At 43.4% G+C, this 12,032-nt stretch overlaps 1 protein-coding gene across 2 annotated transcripts in view; it reads left to right on the plus strand.

The window, feature by feature from the left end:
• The first annotated feature begins 1,498 nt into the window (after positions 1–1,498).
• Positions 1,499–12,032, plus strand: part of FMN2 (formin 2) — a 423,082-nt gene continuing 412,548 nt past the window's right edge. For both annotated transcript variants that reach the window (XM_075203416.1, XM_075203417.1), the window contains exon 1: positions 1,499–3,032. In XM_075203416.1, the coding sequence (XP_075059517.1) occupies positions 1,667–3,032 (1,366 nt within the window). In that variant the 5' untranslated portion in view covers positions 1,499–1,666. The remainder of the gene's footprint in view (positions 3,033–12,032) is intronic.

Below are 12,032 nucleotides of genomic sequence, written 5' to 3' on the forward strand. Positions count from 1 at the left end.
GAACTAAACAGCACAGAACTAAACAGCACAGAACTAAACAGCACAGAGGACCACCTAACACACCCTCCCTCTACCCTGATCAATGCCCGAGTGAAGATGGCGGCGACTAGCGGGGAATTTATAGGATCCGAGTATCGCGAGATCCGACAACGGGATTATGAGTCAGAGCCTCAGTTTCACTTTTGAATTTGGCGCCAATACCCGGATCTGTCTCGGATCCGACTCGGATCCGCAACGTTCGGGTGGGCTCGGATTTCATAAATCCGAGTGCGCTCATCCCTAATATATATACTGCTCACACACACACAGTATATATACTTCCCACACATTTATCTTATTCCACCCGCGCATCTGCGGCACTTCACTGTTAACACATGGGACGGCACCTGTAATGTGGTGCGCGTCTCATGTGACAAAAGGGAGGAGGGAAGGAGGGGCCGCGGCTGGTGGCTGGTCCCGGAGGAGGGGCCCCTGGCCCAGCCCGCCCCTTAATGGGGGGGTATTTATTTTTTAAGAAAGAGGGAATGGGGGCCTCTTAATTTGTGTTACCCTGGGCCTCTAAGAACCTCTGAAAGGAACCAATATAAATATACTACACAGACATGTAGTATATAACCAAAGTGCTTATACCATCTGCATAATTGTATTACAACGTGACTGACTTTACATCTGGGAGTATCTACATTAACCATCTGCTGAAGTTTAGTAATAAAACCAACACCCTTGGTTAAGTTCATAACTTGTTTGTGGCTTAACATCCATAACTAACACCTATCACAAATATTAGCCTATAATTTTCTGATAGATAGGTCTGCCAATAATTCGCTTCACTTGTCAGTAATTTTAATGCTGTGGCCGATCGGTGTATATGCAAATGTATCTAATTGTCTGTCTTTCAAGGTGCATGTCCACTTCCCAGTCTTTACAAACACCCTCGTAAAATCAGTCTGTACATAGATTTGAGATTTGACAATTGCATCAGAAAATGTGCATGGTGAAAGCAGTAAAAATATCACTACAAAATCCAACCGACTAACATCTTAGGACCAGGTGCTGGGCAGAATGCAGTAGTAGCAATAAGCACTATTGAAGTGTATTGTTATTTTCTGTTTAGTTTTTTGCTTTTTTTTATTAGTCACTTTTTGAAATGTCATAATAAACGGCTGCTACAAGCACAAAGTAATCTGTTAAACAAACAAAAAACAACAACTGTATGTCCCATATTAATATTGCTTTTTATTTTGTAATTACTTTTTTTAGTACACAGGCTACACCGATTTTATTAATGTTGTTTAATAAATAGATATTTTAATTATGTGATGAGGTTCATGTTCTTTTATTATGTATGAAATTCATTAATGGAAATAATATGAGTGCTATGCAAAGGGGTGTTTTTTGTTACATAGCCAATCGCGCAGCAGTTTAATCATTATCAGCTTCTGGTGGGAGCTGTTAGCAATGTGCAGCTGAGCACTGAGCATGTCTCTGTAGAGCAGCCTGCAAGCAGCTCATTATGCACAAAGGCAGCATAGACGGAAGAGAGACACAACAAACAATAGCATCTTTTCATTTACAGCAAAATGAACAGATTTCCACACTAAGCCTCTGCTGAATGTGCTGGTGGTGAAATGTATTATTTGTTAAAGAAGACCTATTTTTGAACAAGATGGGGAATCAGGATGGAAAGCTAAAGAAAACCCCTGGTGATGTACAGGAAAAAGCAGAGCCTAGGCCCGAAGATGGAGAGAATACAAAAAAAGGAGGCAGAAGGACCCTAGGAAAACGCAGTGAGCATCATGGTAAAAAAAGGAGCAAGTCTGATTCCAGATCTTCAGTGTTTTCCAATTTAAGAATCAGAAAGACACTAGCAAGGTCCAAAGATGGTACATGTGATTCCAAGGAGGATGTCTTGGAAGGGCAACATCTGCAAACAGAAGAGCTGGACAGTACCCATTCAGTCACCACAAAAACTCCTGATATTAGTATTTCAGCTGACGAGGGAGGCCTTTCTGATACTGATGCTGATCATTTTCAGATCTGCAAATCCCTGGTAGCAGCTGCTGCCAGTGAGACACAGGAAGGACAAAAGACCAGTTCAGGATCTGATACAGATATATACAGCTTCCATTCAGCCACTGAACAAGATGACTTGCTCTCTGACATCCAGCTGGCAATTAGGATGCAGTTTTCTGAAGACGGATCTTATGAAAGTGAAGCTAGCCATCTGTCAAAAGTTTTTCAAAGACATCTCGCAAGCTCTCACACATTATTTTGGGATGCAGGTGAACAGATAACAGTTAATAAGGAAACAATTCTGAATGTAGCTCATTCAGATGAAAAAGGTGTTGTTATTAATGAAAGTGAAGGTTCCTGTGCAGTATTGTCTACTGATTTTGAAAAGGGAAGCCACCTTGAAGAAAATTGTCAGCGTATTGCGGGTGAGACAGAAATGGTAACAAATGAAATTAAAGTCTCTTCTTCACCTGGCCATATCGATGACGCTAGAGATTTGGGATCTATGTTTGTCAGAAGTTCAAAAAAGGATATTACCATTACAGATTACATGGAGCTTTCAAATACAGAAGGATATAAGGATAATGTAGACTATATAACAGAGGAGAAACATGGTTTATTATCTGGACAAAATGATATAGTACCTCCAGAACTTACTGCTGTACCAGTCACTCAGGATAGATACACAGCTGCCCAAAACAGCGCTGAAAGTAAAGTGCATCTTGCAATTAAAACAACCAGGCAACAAACATCTTTAAAATGTTCTCCCTTGGCATCACCATTGCATAGTCCCCAGTTTCGTAAAAAAATGGGACATTATCTTAAAGAGGACAATATAGGCTTTAGAAAGAACACATCAAGCAACTTGACAGGGTGCAGCAGTAGGTCTGCAGACTGGACAAATGAACTGATCAAGGCCCAAAATCAAAATTTGAGGAAAGGAAGCTCGCCAGATATTTTACCATATAGAGCAAAAACATCAAATCTTCCTGCATCAAGTTTTCCCAATGTGTTCACAGGTGAGGAAACATTTGCATTTGTGAGTGGTATTGCTTTGAAGACACCTAGATATCTAAATATAGACAAGTTGATTGTTGTGTATTCATGTGTCAGGAGTTTTGTAAAACAAGTATTAAACTAAATATTAAAGCGCAGCTGAGGCTGAACTGAAGATCCGTAAACTGTTCACAGCAACTCATACACTTAACACACCTATATGCTAGTGGCATTACATTTTGCAATCATTATTAATGGTCTTTATTTATATAGCACCAACATATTATGTAGCGCTGTACATAATTTATTCATATCAGTCCCAGACCTAGTGAGGCTTACAGCTTCTCTACCACCACCACAGGCGCATAGGATTAATTGTCCAGATGGCAATTAGGATTAATTTTTCATGGGATCTTATAAAAGTGAAGCTGGTCATCTGTCAGAAGTATTTCAAGGAAACCTCAAAAGCTCCCACACATTAATTGGAGGCAGGTGAACAGCTAATAAGAAATTAATTGCAAATGTAGCTCACTCAGATGAAAAAAAGGTGTTGTTATTAATGAAACTGAAGGTTCTCGTGAAGTAATGCCTAATGCTTTAGGAAAGGAAAACCACTTTGAAGAAAACTGTCAGGTTACTGCTGTTGAGACAGAAAAGGTATCAAGTGAGATTGATGTCTCCTCTTCACCAGTAGATATCAATGAAGCTATAGATTTAGGATCTGTGTCTGTCTGAAGTCCAAAAGCTGATGTTACCATTATACATTGCTGCTGGGAACACCTACCCAAATAATTGTTTTTCTTTAAAAACCCTGACACACAGGGCCGGTGCTAGCATGTCCGAGACCCCATGCAAAAAATAATTTTGCGCCCTCCTCTTTTATAAATGATTTGCTCATTCAATAATGCTTTTTCTTTTAATACAAATCATGTAATACACTTTACTAAAGAGAGTAATACAAATAAATACATTAAACAGCAAACATGCATTGCTATATGAAAAATATAAATGAAGAATATGTATTCTTTGTAATAAGATTTTAAAATTTTGTTTGGGCCCCCTCCTTCATTACCTTTTTGATCCCACTGTGCCCCTTCATCATCATACTGTGCACCTTTGTAACATTGTACCATCTCCTACATCACACTGTACCTTCTCCTTATCCACACTGTTGTCCCCCTTTAATCAACTTTTCTGTCCACCCCCTTTCATCAACGTTTCTGTCCCTCCCCTTTCATCAACGTTTCTGTCCCTCCCCTTTCATCAACGTATCTGTCCCTCCCCTTTCATCAATGTTTCTGTCCCTCCCCTTTCATCAACGTATCTGTCCCTCCCCTTTCATCAACGTTTCTGTCCCCCCCTTTCATCAACCTTTCTGTCCCCTCCCTCCTTTTACCACATTACGGTCCCTTCCCTCCTTTTTCCCCAACTTACCGTCCCCCCTAGTTATTTACTTACCTTTCTATGACATTTGTTCCTTCTTTTCTCTTCTTCTGCCTTCTTTTTTCCACATGTTGTCCCCCTCCTTTTTGCCCACATTCCAGTCCCCCTCCTTTTTGCCCACATTCCAGTCCCCCTCCTTTTTCCCCCACATTCCAGTCCCCCTCCTTTTTCCCCACATTCCAGTCCCCCTATTTTTTACCCACATTCCTGTCCCCCTTTGTTATTTACTTACCTTTTTATGACCCTTTCTCCTTCTCTTCTTCTATTCTTGCTGTCCCAGTGTGTGGCTCCTCTCTGTGCCGCTCTTCAGCAAGTGGTTGGAAGCGTCCCTCAGTCTTGGTGCCCCCCCCCCCCCACCTTGCTTACCAGGTTCCGCTGGCCCTGCTGACATATGATTGTAGAAGTATAAAACTGAACATACAAATATTTCTCCACACAGCATAGGCTGAACAGTTCCTGATGCTCGTATACTTAACTTGTTTGTTAGCGACATTAATATTTGTACTCCAGATATTATGCCACGCTGAATAGAGAATGTTTGTTTATTTATTCATATCTGTCCCTGATCATGTGCAGCTTTCAAACTCTTAACTACAACAGACACACACGGTTTAGGATCAGTTTAGTTAGAGGCAAACTATTATCCCAGTAGGTTTTTGACTGTGGGAGGAAACCCATATGGACATGGGGGAAATTACAAACTTCATGCAGATAGCACACTGGTTGGATTATAACCCAAGCCCCAGTGCTATAAGCACTATGATTGAGATTGTATACTGTACTTTACAACAGACCAAAAGTGAACGCAGGAAGAAGGTACTGTAACTAGTAAAATTTCTAGTATCATAGATCATACTTGCCTACTCTCTCGGAATTACCGGGAGGCTCCCGACTTCCGGACAAATAGTCAATGCTCCCTTATCCTAAAAAATGGCAAAATTCACAGCATTGAACATCGGGGGGGCTTAATTGCATCCTTAAGTCCCGCCCCAGCTATTCGAAGCTGTGAATGTAGACATTTTATAGTCACGTGACCTGTCCTCCCGGAGGACATGGTCACAAAGTCGGCAACTATCTCATAGATGCAAATATTTTTTAAGCTTAAATACTTTTTATTATATATACTCTTCATTAGATATAAAAATATAATGTTGAGACTATGAAAAGATTGTAAGGTTTACAGACTCAGAATAAGAGAATTTGTTATTTGGCCAATATTGCAAAATGGGGACACTTCCAGGGATAATAATTTCCAAGGGCAATTTTTTAAAATAGGACACTGTCCCTGGAATTTAAGGTCAGCTTACACCTATTTAATTCAGGACTCTTTTCCTCTGCAGCTATTTTTATACACATCATTAAATATATTTATAGTCTTCCCACTTGGCAGCAGTCCACTGAAAAAAATAGTTTTTATTTTTACATAAATCACTGTGGCAAGTTATAAGTAGAATCTTTGTATTTACCATTTTCCTTGGTTTGTTTCTTCAGGCTGCTATTAATGATTTAAAAATCACAGTCCACAGTGTCTTGTGACTGCCAGCCACAGTCACATAATATAGTCAGCAGAGAGGCTTTGGAACAACCCTCTGAGCTCTTTCTGCTCTGTGTACTGTTAAAACTAAGGATGAGCGGGTTCGGATTCCGCTAATCCGAGCCCACCCGAACAGTGCGGATCCGACGGGATCCGAGCACTGTTCGGGTACTTCCGCCCGGGAAAAAAATCCGAAGCGAGGCTATGACATCCAAGTCTCGCGTCGAAACTCGGATGTCATAAATTCGCCGCTTGCGGCCGCCATCTTCATTTGGGCTGAGATCAGGGAAGAGGGAGGTTGTAGGGTAGTGGTGCTCCTGCTCCTGTGTGATCAGTCCAGTGGTGCTTTATTCTTTTGTCCTGTGCTCTGTCCTGCTGAGTCCAGTGGTGCTTTGGCCAGTGCTCTGTCCTGCTGAGTCCAGTGGTGCTTTTGTCCTGTGCTCTGTCCTGCTGAGTCCAGTGGTGCTTTTGTCCTGTGCTCTGTCCTGCTGAGTCCAGTGGTTCTTTTGTCCTGTGCTCTGTCCTGCGAGTCCAGTGGTGCTTTTGTCCTGTGCTCTGTCCTGCTGAGTCCAGTGGTGCTTTTGTCCTGTGCTCTGTCCTGCTGAGTCCAGTGGTGCTTTTGTCCTGTGCTCTGTCCTGCTGAGTCAGGTGTTCAGAACAGACTGGAAATTAGTGGAAATGAATGTTATTGAGGTTAATAATAGTGTAGGAGTGAAAAAAAAACCCAAAATATGGATTTTAGCACTTTTTATGCTTTTTTAAAAAAAAATCAGAACCCAAAGCCCAAAATCAGAACCAAAACCTTTCGTGGGTTGTTTTGGCAAAACAAATCAGAACCCAAAACCTCAAGCTAATCAGAACCCAAAACCCAAAACACCAAAAGTGGCCGGTGCACACCCTTAGTTAAAACATCCCCCTCCTTCAACCCCCTCTGCCTTCACATGACATGCTGAGAATTTGAATCTGTGTATGTGTGTGTGACTGTCATATATGCCTGCTTCCAGAGAGATTTTGAAAACTGGGTAATCATTTGTAGAAGGATATGCAAAGAAAAATGAATTGCATGCTTAAAAGATACTTAACTTGCTATTTAAAGGGGGAAAAAAATCTATGTGGGATTACTGCCTTAAAGCATGATGCTTTTTAATAACATAGGATAACAAATATGATAAAAGTGAATGCAACCAATCAGATACTCGCTTTTATTAGACTAACATGTCAAATGTATTATATAACAGGTGAAAAAAGGTTAATGCGCATTTGCACCATAGTTTTAAATTAGCTTTTTTGCCTTTTTGTATGAAGAAATTGTCTAATGCATAACATCATTTTAAAGCTCTTAGATAACTGCATACTTATGTTTTAATCAGACACCTGGGGGTAAATGTATCAAAGTGCGAGTTTGCAACTCCAGCGATTTTCTCGGGAGAGTTGAAACTCGCCGATGTATGAAGCTTAGTGTCACGGGCACTAGGAGTCTTTACCCAGGGATCACCAGGTGGTAGGCTTACCAGAGCAATGTAGATGGTAATAGTGTACTCTGGTAGCTGGGTGATCACGGAACAGAAGATGGTGGATGATGAGATGCTCAGGAAAGTCTATGACTAGCAACACTGGTAATATGGAGGTAGTAGTACACGAGGAACTGTATGGACAAGGACACGTGAAGGTAGTCAGTGGTCTGCGATAGCAAGTTGTACCACTGCTATAGTGAGGAGGGATGTCCAACAGAAACGAGGAGGTGAGAGAGTCAGCGGTCTGCGGATAGCAAGTTGTACCGCTGTCTGAGTGAAGGAATGGAATCCAAGTGGAGGTATCCGGGGAGTCAGTGGTCTGCGATAGCAAGTTGTACCACTGCTGTGTGAGAGGATACTGGAACAGGTGATACTGGAGACAGGGATCAGTGGTCTGCTACTAGCAAGTTGTACCACTGAATATATATGTGAGGAGGTGCACGGGGAGAGACTGCAACACAGGATATACACAGGCACCTTATACACAATCCACAGTAACATGCACAATATATATAAATGACTGAACAGCTCTGCAAATATAGAAAGTCTCTTGAAGTAGTCCAGCACAAGTTAACACAGTCAATGATGGCAATAGACTCAGCGGCTAGCAGGCTCCAGAGGAGAACCAACACAGTCCAGCAAGATATGCAATACACCAGCACAGTCAATGAGAAGTATGCATACCGTGGTTCAGAAGCAGGCAGTCAGATAGGAGTGCAGCGATACCTGAGCGGCAGGAGGCCGGCTGGATGAGAAGTCCCTGGATAGATGAGGCAGCGGTCTAGTAGGTGCAGCGCACAGGTAAGTAGACCAACAGGGACACGAATCCACAGGAATCAGTAACACGTGGAACTGGACTCATGGAGGACCCAGGAGAATGGAGATGATCCAGCAGAGGAGTAGTTGATGAGATACGAATCCAATGCTGACAGGAGGGTAGAGACCAGCGGGACACGTGAAGGCGTGGAGAGCGGATCAGCAGTAGATGGACGATAGCACGGTCAGCAGCAGCAGGGCTCTGCGAGTACACGGAGGTAACCAGTAGCAACCAATAGGTATCAGTAGCGATGGAACACGGGAGAGCAGAGTAGACCAGGAGCTGTTGATCACGGAGAGTAGCGGATGGCAATGAGAGCAGCAGTCTCGAGGAAACACAGGAGAGCTGAGAAGAGACTGCAGTGCACAGGCCAGCGGATAGGAATCAGCTAACTGTCACGATGATGAACACAGGCGAGTTGCAAGCTGGAGGCTGTAGTGCACAGAGGCAGCGGATAGGAATCAGCTAACAGTCACGATGGTGAACACAGGCGAGTTGCAAGCTGGAGGCTGTAGTGCACGGAGGCAGCGGATAGGAATCAGCTCACAGACTTGATGAGGCACAGGTGAGTGGATGTGAAGTAAAGGCTGGAGTGCACGGAGGCAGCGGATAGGAACCAGCAAACAGTCACAATGAAATATAATAGCGTTGATGTGGTTTAGAGAACTGTAGTGCACGGAGGCAGCGGATAGGACTCAGCAAACGGTCACAATGATATATAAAATGTTGAAGTGGTTTGGAAGACTGTAGTGCACGGAGGCAGCGGATAGGAATCAGCAAACAGTCACGATGATACAGTTGATGGTAGAAGTGGTATGGAAACCACAGTAGTAGAAGTGGTTTGGAAACCACAGCGGTAAAAGTGGTTTGGAAACCACAGGAAACAGCAGCGCTGAATACACGAGGAATACAGGAACACCTTCAGAGACTCATGGGGAATGAGACTCCAAGATCAGGCAACGTGGTGTTAACCACAGGTGCTTAATATAGGGAGGTTGCCTGATCTGCCAATTGAGTTAAAGGGACATACACTGAAGTATAGGAAAGGGCTGCGCATGCGCAGACCCTCAGGATGGAGGACGGCCACGGTTCCTAAATGTCCGGGAAGAGGCACTCACAGTACGGTGAGTGACAGTACCCCCCCTTTTAAAGGTGGGCACAGAACGCCTGGAACCGGGCTTGTCCGGATTTTTGGAGTAGAACTTCTTCAAAAGGGCAGGAGCATTAAGATCTTCAGCTTTGATCCAAGAGCGCTCCTCAGGACCAAAGCCCTTCCAATGAACGAGGAAACGGAGGACTCCTCGCGAAATTTTTGCGTCTAGTACCTCAGTAATCTCAAAATCCTCCTCCTGATGAACTTGAACTGGCTGCGGAGCTGAGGGAGGATTTGAGAAACGGTTGATAATAAGAGGTTTGAGTAAAGACACATGGAAGGCATTAGAAATCCGAAGATTCTTAGGAAGAAGAAGTTTCACACATACTGGATTGATTACTTGAATGATCCTATATGGACCAATAAAACGAGGGGCGAATTTCATAGATGGAACCTTCAAACGAATGTTTTTAGTAGATAACCAGACACGATCTCCAATTTTTAGTGGTGGAATAGCCCGCCTCTTCTTATCTGCGAAAGATTTATATTTGATAGATGTCTTCTTTAAACAGGTTTTGACCTGAGACCAGATATTTTTAAAGGTCTGACAAGCAGTCTCCACCGCAGGAACTTGGGTGGGCGGGAGGGCAGGAAATTCCGGAAAAGACGGATGGTGACCGTAGACCACAAAAAATGGAGTTTTGGATGATGACTCATGGTACATGTTGTTATGGGCGAATTCAGCCCAAGGAAGCAACTCTACCCAGTTGTCTTGATTGGCTGAAGAGAACATCCTTATAAAAGTCTCAAGATCTTGATTGACACGTTCAGTTTGTCCGTTAGATTGCGGATGGTAAGAAGATGAGAGTGCTAATCGTATGCCCAAGGTTTTACAAAGGGCTCGCCAGAATCTGGAAACGAATTGTACTCCTCTATCCGACACAATCTCAGAAGGACATCCGTGGATACGGAAGATCTCTTTAATGAAATGTTCAGCCAGAGTAGACGAGGAAGGCAAACCAGATAGAGGAATGAAATGAGCCATCTTCGAAAATCTGTCCACCACCACCCAAATAGTGTTATGATTCTTACTAGGTGGTAAGTCAGTAACGAAATCCATACTAATATGGGTCCACGGTTTGGACGGAATGGGTAGTGGTCGCAGCAACCCTGCTGGGGTTCTGCGGGAGGATTTGAACTGGGAACATAGCTCACAGGAAGCAATGAACTCTTTGACGTCTCTCCTCATTGAGGGCCACCAGTAACTTCGAGAGAGAATCTCAAAGGTCTTGTGTTCACCGGCGTGTCCAGCAAAACGAGAGGCATGGAACCACGAAAGAATTTTCCTCCTTAGAGTAGGAGGCACGAGGGTCTTCCCAAATGGTAGCGTTTTGGTGGAAGAAGCAGCCAGTGAGATACATTTGGGGTCTAGAATGGTATGGTTGGAAACCTCTTCTATATCAGAGGACGTCACAAAAGCTCTAGATAAAGCGTCAGCTTTTTTGTTCTTGGCAGCTGGTTTGAAGGTTATTATTAATTCAAAACGGGAAAAGAAAAGAGACCATCTTGCTTGACGAGGGTTCAAGCATTGGGCAGACTGGAGATATGACAAGTTCTTATGATCCGTGAAGATCGTCACCGGATGGCGAGCTCCCTCCAATAAGTATCTCCATTCCTCTAATGCAGCTTTGATAGCTAGTAACTCCTTGTCCCCGATAGTATAATTCTTCTCTGCGGGCAGGAGACCCCGAGAATAGAAGGCACAAGGATGGAATTTTTGCTGTTCCGAGCGTTGAGAGAGAATAGCTCCTAAGCCCACATTAGAGGCATCTACTTCCAGGAAGAAGGGGAGTGTCACATCAGGCTGTCGAAGGATTGGAGCCGAAGAGAAGGACTCTTTTAGTGTTTGAAAGGCTTGAAGAGCCTCAGGTGACCATTGCTTAGGATTAGCCCCCTTCCTAGTCAGGGCCACAATAGGAGATGCAATGGAAGAAAAGTCTTGAATGAAGCGTCTATAGTAATTGGCAAAACCTAAAAAACGCTGGATAGCACGGAGAGTAGTTGGCTGGGGCCAATGTAGTACAGCATTCACCTTGTCTGGATCCATCTTCAGGCCAACTCCGGAAACTATATACCCCAAGAATGGAATCTGGGGTAATTCGAATGAACATTTTTCTAATTTACAGAACAATGAATTTTTCCGTAGCCTGGAGAGGACTTCTGCCACATGTTGGTGGTGAGAAGGCAGGTCCTGTGAAAAGATCAATATGTCGTCCAGGTAGACGACGACACATACATATAATAAGTCCCGGAAGATCTCATTGATGAAACCTTGAAAAACAGCGGGGGCATTACACAGCCCGAAAGGCATTACCAGATATTCGTAATGCCCGTCTCTGGTGTTAAACGCTGTCTTCCATTCGTCACCGGAACGGATTCTGATTAAATTGTAGGCACCACGAAGATCCAACTTAGTAAAGATACGGGCTCCCTTGATGCGATCGAATAGCTCAGTGATCAGCGGAATGGGATACCGATTCTTGATAGTAATGGCATTGAGTCCACGAAAATCTATGCAAGGGCGTAAAGATCCATCCTTCTTTTTAACGAAGAAGAACCCAG

This window comes from Mixophyes fleayi, chromosome 3 (genome assembly GCF_038048845.1).
Source record: "Mixophyes fleayi isolate aMixFle1 chromosome 3, aMixFle1.hap1, whole genome shotgun sequence".
Classification (NCBI taxonomy): Eukaryota; Metazoa; Chordata; class Amphibia; order Anura; family Limnodynastidae; genus Mixophyes; species Mixophyes fleayi.